This window comes from Centruroides vittatus, unplaced genomic scaffold, assembly GCF_030686945.1.
Source record: "Centruroides vittatus isolate TY-2023 unplaced genomic scaffold, ASM3068694v2 contig_847, whole genome shotgun sequence".
In the NCBI taxonomy this organism is placed as follows: Eukaryota; Metazoa; Arthropoda; class Arachnida; order Scorpiones; family Buthidae; genus Centruroides; species Centruroides vittatus.
Genome location: NW_027122552.1, coordinates 243,504 through 262,677, shown reverse-complemented (window position 1 = coordinate 262,677; position 19,174 = coordinate 243,504). Strand labels below are relative to the sequence as shown.

At 29.4% G+C, this 19,174-nt stretch overlaps 1 protein-coding gene across 1 annotated transcript in view; it reads right to left on the bottom strand.

Annotated features, from left to right (window-relative positions):
- Nucleotides 1–613: 613 nt before the first annotated feature.
- LOC136982513 (ATP-binding cassette sub-family C member 4-like) overlaps nt 614–19,174 on the bottom strand; it is a 37,726-nt gene continuing 19,165 nt past the window's right edge. The window contains exons 11-27 of the mRNA XM_067279008.1: nt 16,281–16,472; nt 14,674–14,768; nt 13,568–13,654; nt 13,403–13,499; nt 12,150–12,341; nt 11,512–11,687; nt 8,092–8,372; nt 7,291–7,370; nt 7,065–7,215; nt 5,064–5,297; nt 4,471–4,571; nt 3,288–3,485; nt 3,060–3,215; nt 2,133–2,222; nt 1,852–2,024; nt 855–960; nt 614–790 (exon numbers count right to left, since the gene is read on the bottom strand). Of these exons, the coding sequence (XP_067135109.1) occupies nt 614–790; nt 855–960; nt 1,852–2,024; nt 2,133–2,222; nt 3,060–3,215; nt 3,288–3,485; nt 4,471–4,571; nt 5,064–5,297; nt 7,065–7,215; nt 7,291–7,370; nt 8,092–8,372; nt 11,512–11,687; nt 12,150–12,341; nt 13,403–13,499; nt 13,568–13,654; nt 14,674–14,768; nt 16,281–16,472 (2,586 nt within the window). The remainder of the gene's footprint in view (nt 791–854; nt 961–1,851; nt 2,025–2,132; nt 2,223–3,059; nt 3,216–3,287; nt 3,486–4,470; nt 4,572–5,063; nt 5,298–7,064; nt 7,216–7,290; nt 7,371–8,091; nt 8,373–11,511; nt 11,688–12,149; nt 12,342–13,402; nt 13,500–13,567; nt 13,655–14,673; nt 14,769–16,280; nt 16,473–19,174) is intronic.

Below are 19,174 nucleotides of genomic sequence, written 5' to 3'. Positions count from 1 at the left end.
TAGAATTTTAATTAAATAATTTGGGAGGACGTGGGCAATTAATGTGTCCCCAGCCGGCATTGTAATGACCGTCGATGGTGGTACGGTAATCTTATATCAACTGGAAGGGAAGATCGGAGCGAAGGTCCGGGTAGCGTAACTGCTAACGTGTCTGCACGGATAGCAGAAGTTGCGGGTTCGAATCCCGCTTCGGGCCGATTCTTTTCTTCCAGTTAGGCCTAAATTTATTTAAATTATTTAATTAAAATTCTAATTATTAAATTTAGCAAGAGATGGCGCCTAACGCCTAACTCTAGTAGCAAATTAACTTTAATTATTATTACTATAGCCATTTACTAGCCCGATAATTCGGCAGTTGTTGATCTTTATATGTAACGGGTTAGTTGTTGTTTATTTATATATATATGTAATAATCTTAATCCTCGCTATCGTTACTTTTGCCCGAGCAACGCCGGGCCTATGTGCTAGTTTTTACGTATTGACAATTCTTATTGTTAGATTGCATTTGGAAGCAGTACTTCGAAGAGATGTTTATGAGAAAATTTTAAATAATATAACAACAAGAGGATTATAAACTATATAAAGAACAGATATGTCAATAGTGATAATTTATTTACAATTTCGTTATAAAAGTATTTTCTTTAACATAATATTTATCTTTGGCAATTTTGTATAACTCATTCATTGAAGTTACTCCTGTGTTTTTTACCAAATTGTAAAAAGTACCATTTACATTCTTCAGTAATTTATATGGCGAGTCGAACTCTTTTAGTTTTCCAGCATCCAAAACCTATAAATATAAAATGTTTAATTAAAATTACATAATTATTTCATATTAAAAAAATAAAACTTACCAAAACTCTATCCGAATCGATTATTGTTTGTAATCTGTGGGCTATTGTCAATACTGTACAGGATTTGAATTTCTCTCGAATTATTTTCTGTATGCAAGAATCAGTGCTAGAGATAACATAATAATAAACATGTTATGATTTTCAATTATTGGTGTATATTAAAACCTAATTTTTAACATGTCCTGAAGTGTTGGGATAAGGAAAATTACGAAAAATGTCACTCTTCTTATTTATATGAAAGTTAAACTATTTACCATCTGCAATCAGAATCAGAATTGAGATCATATTTATGTGTTGTTATATCAAAAACTAAGCATTGTATTTCTCAATTTATAATACTTTAAATGTACCAAACGAATTGACATTAACTTTAAATGCTTTTATTGAATTTCTCAATATTTCAAACTCATAAAACTAGCTTTTTTCACATTAAAGCTAACAATCTAAAATTTAATGCCCGAAAGATACGTAAATAGCCGTTTATAATATCAATGTGGTCATTAATTTGTATTCGCTACTGAAATTATTAACGTGAATATCATAAATCATATAAATCGCATGATCTATATTAAGTTACTTTGTTTAGATTTGCATGTGCTGTACATAATGAAATATACCGCATTAAGATTGTTGTCAGAAAATATTGATGGTTATTTAATCAAGCCGTTCACGATTTATATACCATTTAAACACAAATTTATTATAACGATTCGTGTTTAGAATGATTTTGAAAATTGGTGCTTAAATTTTCTGATTTAAGACAAGTTGTGCAAAAAACATAGGAAGGAGGGCCAACAATATTGTGTATATTTCGTATATAGTACAAGTAATACTATTTTTATTCTTTAAAAGTAATGTGCCAAGTATGTTTGATGTCATATCAAAATAATAAGCCCTAGTTCAAGCATCACTGGTTTACGAAAAATACGAATTGCAAACTAAAATATTTCATATTTGAAATGAGATAACATTTGTTGGATTTTTATATATTGTTTACCTTTTATCGATATTGGACGTAGCCTCGTCCATAACAAGAATTTTATTCTGACGTAAAAGAGTTCTGGCCAGACAAATTAACTGTCTTTGTCCAACACTGAAATTTCGTCCTCCTTCTGTTAAATGTGTATCCAATCCCTCAGGCAATTTATTAATAACTTCTTTCAGCTGCACCTTTAGTTCCGATAAGTTTTAATAAATTTAACATAATTGAGTTTCTTCATTAAAAAGAACTAAACATGAAAATGAAATAATTGAGGGAAATATGTAATTATTGCTTACATCTTGTAAAACTTGCCATATCATTTCTTCTGAATATTCATTGAAAGGATCAATGTTTTTGCGAAAAGGACCAGTAAATAACATCGGATCCTAAAAAATAAATATAACTTCTATATTAATTGCTTGCTATTCGCTTATATATATTCAGTTATTTTTCATAATTATATTGTATATATAAATAAAAATAAATAAATATTTTAATATTGTACTTTGTAATTTTAGAATTCATTTGTCACCTATCACACGAGAGTTACAAAAGATTTTACTATTGCAAAGTGTTTACGATAATTCGAAATTCATCCAATACTATACATGTCTAGAAATAATAACCTTTACACTAGAGTTTCTTTTGAAAATCACGATTATAATCATCTGTTCTTAACTCTCTGGTTATTAGTGTTAGCTATGGCTGTAGGAATCTATGAAAAAATCCATATTGGTTGGAGATACGCCAATTTTTCATGGGTAGACAGTTTCAGACATGTCTAGCCTTATTTTTTACTGTTTGGCATCGCTATTGCAAGTCTGTCATCGATGATATTATTAAAATGATCTTAGTGTTCACAGAATGAAAGAAAAAAAAATTGCATTATAATGGGAATGAAAGTAACTTGAATGAAATTAGTGGTAATGACTCTTTATGAGCAAGACCGAATGTTGAAAAACGCATCACGACTTTTTCATTTTTCAGCATATTGCAGAAGAGATTTGTTTAACAAACAATTTTTAAAAAGTTAACTGAAATTTCCAAAAATTTTCGGAAAATTCCGAGCAGTTGGCAACTCTTTACCATATGAATTTTTTACTTTATCCCATAAGAAATTAAAAATTCTCATGGAATAAAAACAAGATAAGACATTATAATATAATGAAAATGTAAAAATTAGCGAATAAATAATTATTTTGACTAAATTAAATATCATTTACTTGAGGAATGATCGAAATTTTGCTACGTAGATCCCGAAGACCAATATCTGTAATAACAATTCCATCGATAGTTATTATTCCTGTGGGTTCTGTCATACGAAATAAAGCAGCTATTAATGAACTCTTCCCTGCTCCTGTTCTCCCAACAATTCCTATCTGCGATTAATAAATAATAAAAATAATTTCAGACAATAGTGACATTACTCTTAGGATTGTGCGATATTTTACCTTTTCTCCTGAATGAATACAAAATGTTAAATTCTTTAGTACAACATGTTTATCCTTCGAATATTGTAAACAAACATTATCAAAATGAATTACTCCATTTTGTGGCCAATCTGCTGGTGGCTGTTTATCGGGTGAACTTTCGTATGACGCTTCAGACTTCAATCTGCTGTAGTTCAGTATGCGTGCAACCGAGTGCATCTGAAAAAAGTAACTCTTTATGAAATAACAAAAAATATAAAAGTAGTTAAATGTATGTATTGTCTAAATTTCTATAATCTTTTATACATTACATGCGACTACTTTTTTATTACCGGTACCTTTTTTTCATTACTTATCATGTGAAAAGCCATACAGTTAGCTTTATAATTTACATTTTCCGTAATTTAAATAACTTTTAATTTTCAAACTACTGGAATATTCTTAAAATTTATCTGTTTAAAATATGTAGCAACTAATTATAAAAAATTATAATTTAATATTACTTATCTACTATCATTACTTCAGATGTAAACGCTTTCCTTTTAAGAAAGACCAAAGTATATAAAAATAATTAAGATGTATTCATTTTTACACTAATATTTAAGTAACTGCGCTAATTAAAAAAAAATGCTTGTAAATACCGCTTTTGCGATTAGTGTAAATTTACTACTTGTGTTAGTATCGAGTCGTCAAGTATGGATAAAATGAAAACTTTTAATAAATATCATTTACTAGCAGATGAGTCCGGCGTTGCTCGGGCAAAAAGTAATGATAGCGAAGATTAAGATTATTAGTTTATAGCCGATCTTACCCGTTTTTACCGGGTGCAAGAATTAGGTTCACTCTTTTTCGAGACTAATTACAGAAATTTTAGATAGGTCTAAAATTATGTTCGAATTCTCGCAACAAACCGTATCTAAAATAGTACAGTAAAATTTGAATTCAGGGTAATCCTTAACCCTCTCCCTAACTCCCGCGGAGAGGAAAATTTTGGAAAATTCCTTCTTTGTGCACATTCTCATGACAAACCCTGTGTACCAAATTTCAACTTTCAACTTCTTACCGTTTGGGCTCTGCACTGTTTATTATTATTATTATTATTATCAACTCGTCTCGATTATATATATATATATAGACAGATTACACATAAGTGTAATATTTATAAATTATTAAATAAGTAAATAATAATCGTATTTAAGAATACCTGAAGTTCCAATTCAGATGTATGTTTAATAACGACTTGAAAATACAAAAATATTATTATTCCATAATTCATGACGAGTCCAAGTTTGCTGCCTGAATCATCTAAAATTAAAATTATAAATTGAAAGTTTTTTTTATGTAATAAAATTTGACATAGAGATAGGAGAATATTTTGTTAACTGTTTCCTCCCTGTGCATTAAGTGAGCTCTTGTATCGAGACTATTAATGGTGGAGTGAGGCCCACAGTGGGGCAGCTGGACGGTAAGGATGAGACTTTACACACTCAGATGGATCCGAAAGATTTCTGGGGTTTTTCGAGCTGATCGGATTTGACCCTGGTCTTCCCAAAGCAGTAGGCTGTAATCTTATCTACCGACCATTGGATAAATAATACTTATTAATTATTAAAATGATGTTAATTTTTCATTTAGTCCTCTTTGGGTACTTTCGAGTTTCCAACTGTAACTGTACAAGTGATGTGGTATTGGATGTATTCATTGTGTTTGAATTTACTTTTATAAATATAATATTCCAGTATTCACAAATAGTATTCGCCCACCGCTAACAGTAAAAATTAATATATAATTACTTACCCGCATCGGTTGAAACACTGAAGGTTATAACAATAATAATTAAGTGTATTAATCCAAAGATGCAGCCATATGTAGAAATCCATCGATTTAAAGCAACGAAAGTAAACCATGTTGCAGTGTGCTTATCCTGGTATTCATTAAAGGTGGAAATGAATTTATTTTCAGCTTTAAATGCTCTGATTGTTGTAAGTCCATAAAGAGATACACTCAGGTGAGAAAATACCGGACTTCTCACTGTTAAAATAAATTTATTTCATATAGTTTTATAATTTATGTTATTTGATTTTAACCTACAGTTTAGAAGTTAGTTAGCGAAAATTGATGAGCCAATATTTATAATACCTATTTTTACACATTATATAATGGAATTGTTATCAATTTTTACTCTTTACCACATAATTACTCATTGTGCAAGATATATTTTAATCCTTTTTCGCCATATCCCAGTCTGATTGCCAAGTTACGACAGTGGGAACGATGCTAATAGCCAATGTGAGAGCCACAACTTTAAATGGCTTCTGTCACTATATATAGTAATTTGTATTAATCTTGATTGGTTTTAGGTTTGTTCAATGCTTCATCTCGTTTTCGAATATCTTGTCAACTTTTCATTCATAAATATCACTAGACAACTAGTGTTTGCAAGAATGAATTCTATAATTTTATTTTTTACTTGGTTTTGCAGTTAAAAAAATCAGATACTTAATTTCAAAATTACACATCGCTTGAAATATTAAAGAAAACATCAAAATTCATGGCTAGTTATTTAATACAATCTGTATATACCGTATATACAGGGTGGGCCAACGAAAACGAACGGCAGAGTGTTCGTGTTCGTCCAAGCAAATCGCTCGGACAGGTCGATTTTATTCTCGAGGGGACATCTTTTGCAATAAAGTTTTTTCGATTCTGAATACAACAGACAAAAAAACTTTTAAAAACTCATTTCTTTTGTATTAACTAAACAAACATTTACTTCGAAAAAAAATGTTTATTTAGTTAATATTCAGATTCGCAAAAACTATATTGCATAAGATGTCCTCTCGAGAATAAAAACGATCTGTCCGAGCGATTTGCTTGGACGAACACGAACACTCTGCCGTTTCGTTTTCGTTGGCCCACCCCGTATGTAATATATCATAAATGATTTCGGTAAAGTCATCTTAAATAAGGTAATGTTTCTGTACACATGCTTTTCGAATGCCAAATTACTCATAGGTGAATAAGTGTATAAAACTATATAGTTGGTGCTGAGTTCACGACTAGCCAACGGATTGGCAACATGCAGTTTTCCGAGTTTCATTCACGTTTGTAACGCCTAAATAGAAGAGAATTACCAATAGAAAGTTTTTTGGTGGCATCCCTTCCATTGCTGTATCCAAATAAACCTAACCGAAACCAAATTTATTTTACAATTTTCAATGTTAACTCAGGAATTGTACCATATGGAAATGATGTGAAAAACTCGTATCTACCACCAGAGGGCTTGAAGCAGTTATAACTTGGAAAAGGAGAATATGGTGAGAAGAATTCTTTGTGTTTTTAATTGTAAAGTGTCAGAACCTCTAATAAAAGGCTGACACTGGGTCGATTTTAACTTTGTGAATTGTTTACCTATTTTTACCTTTGTAAAAGAAGTTTCTTCAAAATAACCATAATAACTGTTACATCTGGAGTAGTGAAAAGGATTAAAAGAAAGACTCAAGAAATGTAAAAATTTTTTGTAAATAGTCTAAACTTCATTTTACGACCAAATTTATTTTATTATTATTAAGCTTTATTGTAGGATCTCATAATATGGTCGTTTCGGTTATGTATTTTCGTAGTAACTAAAATAAATTCTTTCAAATTCTGTGTTTCATTGGATAACATTAGACAACATGTTAAAACATTGTGATAAATAATTTAATAGGAGATACGAATAAACATCATAGCTGTTTTAATTAATATAAAAATCTCTACTCTTGATTCAGTTAAATACAGTAACTTGAAAACACTTACATTTTCCTTCCCAATATTTAACGCTTTTCAACACCCGGCTATGGATTCTCCACAAAAAATAGAATATGATTGAAAGTACAGATGTCAATATAAGCAAATAGGGAAGGATGATTGCTTCAACTACAAACACGCCAACGAAAAGAGAGTAATACTAAAAAGAAAAAATATATATATATATATGTATATACACATACCGACCTTACACTTAACGTTAGTGTAAACTTACTTTAATCAATTGTTGAAAAATAAAAGGTAACGTATCGTCCATGTTACTAACATCTTTGGAAAACCGATTTAAAACTTTTCCTAGAAAATATAATAATATGATTGAATTTTGTAATGACAGCAGCACAATATGTTGAATTGATAAAAGTCTCTTTAAACCGAACAATTGCTTTAAACGGTAGACTTTCTTACAGCTTATACAGGCATTTAAACACTTTTATAGTTTCACTACATATGCATTTCGGTCCACTCTTTTTTTCCATATTTTTTGTTGTTACACATTTTGTATGTGTAACAACAACAAATATGCGGGAGAATAGATACGCAAAAGTACCATACAGGTGTAAAAGAACATCAGGAGTACTAGGGCACTGAGGAGGGACCAGGAAGAAAAACACTGGACCGAAATGCATATGTAGTGAAACTATAAAAGTGTTTAAATGCCTGTATAAGCTGTAAGAAAGTCTACCGTTTAAAGCAATTGTTTGGTTTAAAGAGACTTTTATCAATTTATAATAATATGAAATATTAATTAAATTGAAACTGAATGGCCGTCTTAATTCACTGGCGGCATCATTCTATGAGAAGGGGATGGAAAAGCTCGTCCACAGACATGACAGATTTTTCAATCTTCACGGTGATTATGTCGAAAAGCAATCATGTTTATACCTAACTTTTGGTAATAAATTCATTTTGCTATTTACACTTGATTTTGTTTTATGGACCATCAGATCTTGAAAAAACCCTCGTATGTTACAAAATTTTTAAGTTAAAATAAAAGAATTAAGTATGTTTTATATACCAACTGAGTTATTATCCAAAAATGATATTGGAGTTCGAATAATACATTGGAAAAAATTCTTATGGAGCTTAATAGATGCAGTTGTAAACAGTTTATTCAATAATATTCCAGAAAGTAGCATGGTGAAAAATATAGCACATATCAAGCCAAGGTACACATAAATGTGAATTTCTTCATGTTGATGAAAAGTATCACTCGTAGTGCTGTTCAAAATTTTCGTCTTCGATGTAACGTTTTCGATTTTATGTACACCCCGGTTATAGGTTCTTTTATCTTGCAACCTGAAAATCGAACAAAAGATAATCGAAAATTGAAAAGTCCAAAAATTAAAATGTTAATAGACTTAAGTGAAAGTAAGCTACTTAAACGCAATCTCAAAAGATCAGTACTTATTAGTAATAGACCGAATTTTCGTCATTACTCGGTAATTCGGTAATCGTTCAAAAATTAAGTACTTGTTATTTTGCAAAATAATAAATAACTATACCCAATATTTGTATTATATACTTCCTCAAAGCCGAGACTACTCGAACAGTAATTTCATTTTATTTTTTAGAAACAAGAGATAGAGAGAGGAGAGAAAGAAACTGAAACAAGGAAATTAGAATAAAATAATTTTTCAAAACTAATTCTACTGCGATCAAATAGTATCAAGAACAGTTCACTTAAACTTCATGCATACAAGAGGGCGCTGTCATCGTTTTGGTTCATTGTTTGGTACGAGTTTTATCGATATGCATCAAGAATCCTTATGTCGTTGTCTGTATTCGTTTGCGTTTGTTTCATTGCATACGAATTGGTTGTGGAAATAATTTTTGCACTGATAATTTTTCAAAAAGTCTAGTGTAATTGAGCAAAAAATATGCATTATATTTTGTGTCTATAACGGAATTATTGCTATATAAGCGTTGGGAATATTGCCAAAAGCTTCTTGTGAAGATATTTTTTCAAACACCGAAATGTTCGAGTGGTACGAGCTGTTCGAGGAAGGTAGAGAACAGATCGAAGATGTAGCAGGCTATGATAGATCATCCACTTTAACTGATGAACAACACGTTGCTCAAATCAGAGATTTGGTGCTCAATGATTGTCATTGAAATGTCATGAACATTGTTAACATATTCCAGTGTCATTTGGATATTCTAAAGCAATTTTAAAAGATAATTTGGGCTTGAGGCGCATTGCTATTCGAGTCGTCCTGAAAACCTTGAATTTTTTCAAAAGACAACAACGTCTACTAGAGACTGAGAAAATGATTTCTCAGGAGGTTAAAGTGAATGTCGCTCGAAAGGTGTAGCAAATCCGATAAGACCTCGTCAACATTAGACAAAAATCAAGAACGTGTTCACTGTTTTCATTGATTGTCGTGGTGTTGTTCATTACGAATTCCTTCTGAACAGCCAAACTGTCAACAAAAAATACTACCCGAGCGTTTTGCATCGTTTGAATGAAGAAATTTATAAAAAACAACATCAAATATAACGAGAAAAGTCACGGATTTTACACTACAATAATGCACAAGATCATGATGGTCTTGTTTCTGAATTTTTTACGAAGAATTTTACAAATATAGTTTCACATGTTCCGTATTCAGCTTATATGGCACCATTTTAATTTTCCATGTTTCCGTGACAGAAATTATCGCTTCTTGGTCACCGTTTTCACTCGATTCATGCTCTAAAACAAAACAGCTGCGAGTCCTGAAAGTACTTCACAAAAATAACTTTAAAGCATATTTCGGGAATTGGATAAAACGTTGGCTTAAATGTATTGCAATCGATGGGCTCAAAATAAAATTTTGATGAAAAAATCAAGCGTTTTATTGAACCATTCCCGATACTTTTTGAAAACAGCGATTTTTACAATATTGTGATTTATACTTTTCCAAAACAAATACTTTATAAATTATTAACAGGGTGTCAAAAGCAGGAGAGGCAAAATGAAACATTTGCTCTAATCGAAAAGAAAATAGGTTTTCCTATACAATGATTTTGTTTACTTATTTATTTGAATTTTGAATACTTCAATATTTGAATTTGCTATATGCTCCAAAATGTGTATTTTACTGAAGATCCTGTAACCGTCTGAACTACTTCGTTTATTAGTAATCGTAACAGAAAAGTGATAGAATTTAATGAAGGAAACGACTTTAATGCATTCATGAAAAATAAATTTGCTTATTATCATAAATATATCCAACTTCGTTGAACAAACTGTGAGTTTCCTAGACACATTATTTCGTTATCCGCGAAAAACAGAGAGACTCAGTGGAAAAATTTAGTTTTACACTTTTCATTATCTAATAACCATTGTTATTCGAATAACAAATGAAGTAACGATTAGATTGCACATATTATTTCATGCTTTAAAACAACGACCTATGGTTTCTTCCATTAGATGGTATATTGGAGTAAAATAGATAATAATAAATTTTCAAGAAATAACATTTGATATTATTTTTATTACTAAATATATGGCGCTTTCTCTACTTCACACAAAGCATTTAGTTTTTTAAAGTTTTTAATGAATTAGCTGATATTTGATCGAGTATTAGAATGTAGAAGTTGAAAAATTCAAGAAAACTTTGTATCTGGCATTCGTCCAAACATTTTTTAGGTTCCTTTCCACTCCTAATAAATAATGTCTACCAGCTCTCCACTTGGTAATATCTGCGCTTATATCTGTGAAAGAACTCTAGTTGCATTTTAATCCATATTCTTATAGTTAACAATGGAAGTGTTAGTATTATTGATGTTATCAGTCAATGAGATTGACCCTATTGCAAATTAGGTTTACGTTGAATAATTAAGCAATATTGCTCCCACTTTGACATTTTATCAACCTGATAAAAAGCAGATGTTCACCTATATTGTTACAAAGCTGCAGAGTGGAGCATAAAAACTGATAATTAACATATCTTCTTAAACTGTTTTATAGCTTTCTTATATCTGCTCCACTAGTTGCAAAAATATAGCAGACATCAGATAATTAGTGATGTTTTTGAATAATAATGCTTAAAAATCTCTCATGATAGAAATATTCATTTTTATAAAATGCTCTTAAACAGACTGTAGTAAATTCTAATTACTGAATTTAATATTGAAATTAAAATTAAAAGAAATATTAAAATAATTTTATCTATTTAAAATTTAAAATATTTAATCAAATAATTTTCTCAAAATTTTATCAGATAATTTAGTACAATAACTTTCGGTTTTTATTTTGATATTTGGTTACGTAAATAAAGTATTGAGAAATGATAATATTCCTGATGGAAGTTCGTAAAGTATTGGACTAAGTAAAGCATGAAAACATTTCAAATCAATGTAACTGAAATATTGAATTATTTTTAATATTTATCATTAAATATTTTCTGTAAGGAAACTAGCTTCCACATAAGAAATTGTAATAAAAGCATACCATTTAATTAGCCAGAGGTCGCTGGCACTTGTAATGGACTGCGATATAATTAGCATAAGTAATATGATAACCTTAAAGAAGAAACTGGCTCCAGCATTCACATATAATTTATAAACTGAAAATCCTACTGTTTCAATGCTTTCGTTGTCACGTGGTATTTTATTTTCTTCCGGTTCCTACAAGAAACAATTTCAAAATTATATAAGCTATTTGTAGTCTTATCCATTTCCAAATGTTTTAATATGTGTTAATAATCTTAAATTTAATATCTAAGTTTTTCAAATATATAAAATTTGATTTGTCGTTCTAATTTCCAGCACACAATAATAAGTATTTAAGGTTATCCCGAATACAGTATATGTTACCTGTATAAACTAATAACATAAAAAAGTTTAAAAAAAAGACAAATAAGATGAATTTCACAAAAACAATCGACATTATTTCTTAAAATATAGGGCAAGTGTCCGTTAACTATTCTCAATATGAAAATATAATCATATTATCATAAAACACTGCTTAATAATAAAAATATTTCGTGTGCCTTTGATCTATCCTTCATATAAAGTTGAGGTGCAAATTTTAACAAAATATTCACAATATTGTTAAGCGAATTAACAACAATCAAAACTAATACTTACTGCATTATTGTTATCAATATTTTTAATGTCACGATACAGATCAACTTGATTACTATTAATTATTTCATCATGATTGAAAAGTGCAGTCTCCAATTTTATGATATTTTCAGAGATATCTTGGTGTGATGAAGTTCTTGTTACCATTTCGAAATTCTCCATTTGACTGTAATTGCCAAAGAATTCACATTTTCCCTGAAAATTTAATGATAAGATGTATACGTGTAATTATTTCACTTTCAAGTGTTAAAAAGAAAATCAATTAATTAGAATTTCACTAATAAAAATAACATGATTTCTATACAGTCCTATATACGTAAAATTAAGAAAACCCATATAGCTCTATTAAATATAGTAAATTATTATAGGGTTAGTAACATTATATTTTTCGGCAGTTTTTAAGAGGAAACTTTTGTTAACTAATACTGTAATACTTTTTAATTGGATTACCACTAGTTTCATTAAAAAAGTTTAAATTGCAGATTTTAATTAAGTCCTTCATAGAGAGAAAGATGCTTCAATTCATGCTATCCAGCTTACAAGGTTTCAGAAATATAAAAGTATGCAATTTGGAGTTTTCTGAATTGCAGTAAGTCTTTCTTAATTAATCTGATAACCTACAATCCGGATTTTCGAGTCAAATGACACTTTTTGAAAAGTACTGAATAATCTAGATTACATCAATAATTATCCGGCGTGATAAAATTATTCGAATAGTATTTTCTTTCTTCTCGTGTATTTTGTAATTCTCTTGAATGACCTTTTGGAAATCAAGACAAAGATCAGGATGCAGCAGTTCACGTTGCCATGTAGTCAATCCTAATATAACATACAAATGCACTGTATTATTCTCATACTATTTATGGACAATAAGTGAGACATCGGAAGCATGAAACAACATTTTGCATGTTGTTTCATGCAAAATGTTTATGCAAAATATAAACATAGTCTTCATAATTTTATCACACTATGGGCTCATTCACTATTTTGACGATCGGTTCATTTTTCATGTATAAAATATTCCTGTTTAAACAATCACCACAAATTTTGAAGTTCACTGTAATATTTCAAGCCATTTGTATTTTTGAAATTACGTATCTTATTTTCAACTATATCGCAAGAAAAAAGAATTAAAAATAAAATTATAAACCTCATTCCTGGCAACAGTACTCGCTAAACGTTAAATCATAAGATAATAGCATATTAATTTATACAATAATTGAGAAATCAATCTGATAAACAATTAATGCTTTTACCTTTTTTAACACTAATATTTTACTTGAAGAGTTTAAAAATTGTGTTTGATGTGTAACTAGAATGCAAATCTTGTCTTTCAAATATTCCATTATGCATCTGAAACAGATAAAAGTTAATACAGTTATATTGAAATGTACAGAGTAAAATACTACTTCAGTATTTACTTTTCGAATATATGTTTTGCTACTGGTACATCAACAGCACTTAGTGGATCATCAAGAAGGAATATATCGGCATCTAGGTATAGGGCTCTGGAAAATGTAAAACATAACATCGCTTTAAGAATTAAATTACAACAAAAATACAATAATCATTACTCATGCATCAAATCAAACACTAAAATAATTTTTATACATTTTAGCAATCATGTCTATTTTTATTCTCTTATCTTAATTTTTGCTTTCATTGTACAACCTGGCAGTAAAATGTGATTACTGTAATATTTCAAAATTTTCATGTTATCTTCAAAACAGGTTGAATACTTTATCTTAAAAGCATTTTAGGTAATGTTTTCATGAATTATCAGAAGCGTGTCAAGAAAATTTAAGGCATACCTTCATCATCCCTCCATTACTAGTTTATTAACTGATCTGAGAAAAACAATATTTGTCTTTAACCAAACAAATGTTTGAACTTTTACATATTTACATTTTTGTTCTTAATAATCTAACGAGAATTTGCTTAAAAATTTGTCTGCTTAGGCCAGTTTTGATGCTGTTGTTCTGCGTGTGTATATTACTGATGAATTTCGGGTATAAAAAATTATACAAAATATTATTTACAACTGATTAACGTGTAAACATACACTGCTCACTTTGGTTGATTGTGCTTTATTTGTTATATACTTCTAAAAACGAGAAACAGAAATTCTAACTGAACACATACTTTATGTGTTTCAAAACGCCTGTTTAATGTTTGTGTTGGTTTAGAGTAGGTTAACGTCTATGTGTTCAGCAACAATAAATTTCATAGATTTTCATTATTAGAGAATTTATTCCTACATGATATCAAAAACCAGTATTTAATACTGAATCCTGTATTGCCAATATGTTACATCAACAGATTTGATTCGTCCATCAATTCAAAGCTAGAGAAAAACGGAAAAATTTTTCTAACGACATAGCTATACATTTCGTTCGTCTGTACTTACTTTATCTTTGACATACAGTATAAACATTTGACATTAACTTACATCAGCTGGTGAAACATAAGGATGTTCTCCTATGTACTTTCTTATAGAAATATAAGATTATATTAAGACCTTTCTGACCTTGCTAAATTAATTCTTGCCTTCTGTCCTCCACTCATGATCACTCCTCTTTCTCCTACAATAGTCAGATCTCCTTTAGGAAATAAGCTTATATCCTAAAATTAATCCAAAAATATACATAATTAAATTTTAGATAAAGTCATATGTATTCACAATTATTTATATGTAATGAAATTTTCAGTGTTATTCAACACAAAGAAGTTTGCAGAACTTTAATAATTTTTCTATAAAACATTACGAAACAGATGATTGCAAATTTTATTCATTTTACTAACAAATTAAAGTAAATACGTAGTAGTGAATAGATTAAATAAACGCTCTTAACACCATTGACTTTTCTGCATAGAACAGTTGTCTGTTTCAAATTGCGGAGCTAAGAAAGTTGTGAATCGCTGGTTTATAATAAAGTTTTTTCAAAATATTTCTAAATAACATTTTACAGCATTACAGCTCCGTTACAGCATTCATCCAAAGATTTCACAAAAAATAGGCATTCAAAAACAAGATCTTTGCAGACATCCTTTCAAATACGTATCAAATCAACAAATAGATTTCACAGTTGACGATTAGACTTCACGAATTGCAAATGAACAAAAGTTACACTTGCCATAATGAAAGTTATTTTGAAATTAGTAAAACTTTTTACGAAACACGCGGCAGGATATAAGCGACGAATTTCACAAATTCAGGAAACTTAAAAATTTAAGACGAATTATAATTGTGGTTTCAATTATATTTCGCTTACTGTGCTAGTATGTATGTGTGTAAAAATGTAGAATACGAAATCTTAATATATTTATAGTAATATACTGTTACTGTTAGATGTGTTCGTTATATTGTGAATACAATATAACGAACTTACTACGTAGTTAACAAAATTTACTTTTCTAATGAAAACGAACAATATCATATGTGACATGTTACAGAGGCAAGCCATTATACTTTTCGTAGCATTTTTTTGGAAGGAAGCGATAAACAATTGAACTGAAATTTATAAAATAAAAATTAAAATAATGTAGCATACCAAGGTATATAGCATAAATGAAATTGAATTATATAAATTTAATAAAAATTATAGTATAATTTCCTAAAGATTCATAATATTTAATATGTATACATTTCATTACTAATAGTACAATAAGATCATACTATAATTATGATTATTCTTACGTATGATGGATGATAATAAATTTTTACCTTTACCTTTTAAATCGACATAAAGTTTTGTTAGTAAGGGAACAAACCATTAAAAAAATTATGTAAATTTAGTCCCCTCACAGTCCTTAATTGTACTTTATTGTACAATTAAGGACTTATACGAAGTCCACGAATACGTTAAGTCTTCGTGGACTTAACGTATTAATAGGACTTTATACCGGAGTATTGGTTATCAACACAAGGAAGAGTTTATAATCAGAAAAATCACAAAATCCTTATTTTGTTACCTGTAAGGTAACTGGAAAAACTACTACAGGTGACAAAATAAAGATTTTGTGGTTTTTCTCATTATAAATTTCTCCCTGTGTTGATAACCAATACACCGGTATAAAGTCCTATTAATACGTAACAAGTCCACGTAAACAATTTATAATAAAGCATTTTCTTACCTTTTCGAGAGCCGTTATATGCAAGATTTTTCTGTATTTCTCTTCTTCATATTCCTCTCCGAACAAGATATTTTTTCTGATAGTTTCATTAAATACCCAAGCTTCTTGAGAAGCATAAGATATCTTTCCTTTCATCGACACTTTTCCAGAAATGATAGGAATTTCTCCCAATATGGACATTAATATGGAGGTCTGATAAAAGTAATAAACCGCTTCATTATTTAGTATAAAATACTTTTAAAATAATTCTATCCATTTACGTTATCTTTACAACTGTTTACATGTTACTATGTAAACTGCATTATTACAATCACAACAAACTACTATATCGGTTTTTTGTCGATCCTGAAGAGGGTTAGTAAAGCTAACCGAAAACGTAAGATTAAAGAAATAATTTAACTGCAGAGTAAAGATTGTTGGAAGTAATTTGTTGTAATCGTTTACATGTTAACAAAAGTAAATAGTCTATTTCAGTTAATTGAATGTACACAAAACACAAGATGTAACACATATTATTAATTAGATAAGTGAGATCGAGAAACTCGAGACGATGATTATCGATGTAGTTAGCCTGGGCAAGCAGCTTGAGCAATAATATGTCACAAATGAAAAATTATAAGTGATTTATTTTTGAGAAAAGAAAAAAATATGATTATAAGTACAAATGAAAAAAAGTGTAATAAAGAAATATTTTCGTTTACTTTAGTTTAGTTGAATTTAAATTAAAGTAAACAAATAAAATAAACTAAAGTAAAAAGTAAGAAATAATATAATAATAAAATAAAATCAGTTGGAATTTAAACGGAAAAAGTGTTGGAGAAAATGGAGTCACTGGTTAAAACTATCCGCGTTTGAGATTTTGTCCAGTCTGGACTGAGGGAACTGTGTCTCAAACATCATACCTGTGAGTCACTTGACACGGCTAAAAAACATATACAGTATTTGAATTAGTTACATAAAAGTTGAAAATTTCCGATGGGATGAGAGGAAGGAGTTGAGCGTAATGCGTACGAAAGGAAACGGCAATTGGTTTAAATCAGATACAGAACCCGGGCATGCAGTTACAGCAGAGCCAATAGAAGAGCTAGGTAACGTGGTGCCTTGTAGTGGAATGAGGGACGTAAATCTGGTTCCTATTTCTTTGACCTGGAACAACTTTTCCATGTTCAACCGAAATTCATCAAACTCTGTAAAATTATGAAGCAACTGACTGGCTTTACATTCCAAAAACAGCGCCCAAAAATGTCAAAATACTTTTTGTTATTAAGTGTCAAATGGACGACAGTCGACAATTTCGTTTTTTAAATATATAATAATAAATGCCATAACAATGTTTACATGCTCAACTAATAAATATAACCAGTTAATTACATAAATTAATTTATAATTAATAAATATGTTGACATAAAATATATGCAATTAAATCAATCTGATTTCAACTTTAATCAAAATACGAGTAATATCTATTGAGACATCGTGAAAATGCTTTCGATTTTAGTGGCGTCTTGCCCTCGTACATCATAGTTCTTCTCTTAAAGCTTCATCTAACTCCTTTTAGTTCTTCTCTTAAAGCATCATCTAACTCCTTTTAGGCAAAAATTTTTGAAGTGAATTCACGTGACTTCTGGAGTAGACTGGAAGTTCCTATACAGTCAATCGGGACTACTAACGTAACTTACATTTCAATATCTAATCTTGGCTTTCATCTATCTATCTCAGTTCTCAAGATTAAAGGAGGACTGACAGCAGACAGATGACAGTGGAAAGTTATAGGTCTAAAATTTTTCAAATTGCAGCCTAATGACGTTCATTTTGCTCAGTTAAACACAAATTTCTGTGTACTGTATATCTTATTAATACATATAACTCTCGTTGTTTGAGGTCTTCCAATTTAGCGCCAGCCTCTGTAGAGTACAATTCGAGGCTCTAAATTGAGGTTAAATAATTGTACTGTATTAGAAAACTGAGTTTGACATGACTAAAAGCAAATATTGCCAAGTTTCAGATAAAATTACTCACAGTACATTTTATTAAATTTGTAAATATTTATAAAATTGATAATATGTGTCTTTTCGAAATATATTAATGTTATATATTTATCGAAAAATTATGAAATTTTGCAGAGAGAATTGTTTATTAGGGGATTGATGCTATTCAATTTTTGTGATTAAAGGCCGAGGGGGTGAAAAGATAAAGGGAGTCGTGTGTCATATCTCGAGTAGGATAGGACTTTTCTCGACGTCCTATCCTACTCGACGTCCTAAGAAAAAAACAAGTCATAATGACTTGTTTTTTTCTTAAAAGAAAGAACAGTTATATAAGATGCACGTATTCCTTCAGTAAAATTATTATTCAGTATATTTTACTACTCATAAAATGATTTTGCATTTCTTATTGTTATAAGAATCTTATATAATCGTTTTTTAATTATTTTATTAACAATATTAATAAGTAAACAAACGCATCAAAAAAGTAGTTTCGATTTTCCTCTATGTTCAAATACAGGAAATGCAGATTCATAATTTTAGTATGTGGGTCAATTGTATGCAACAAATCTGTATAAAACTAATGATATCAAAACTATTTCGCATTATATAATATAAATATCATAAAATATAATAATTTGTTTCATACGAAATTTACCACACATTATAACTTTACAAGTTAGAAAGTTGTAACTGACTTTTGTATAATAAAGTTAAACTATATGTATATTAATACAGTTGAATGCTTATAAGAATCATATATATAAATTTTTAACTCATTTTTTCTTGTTTTGAAGTTCTATTTATAAAAATTACTTAGGAATAGGTTACTGTAAATGATGATGATGACGATGGAAAATTTTGTAACTTATTAAAAATAAACTAAAATCTTTTATGTACAAATTAATA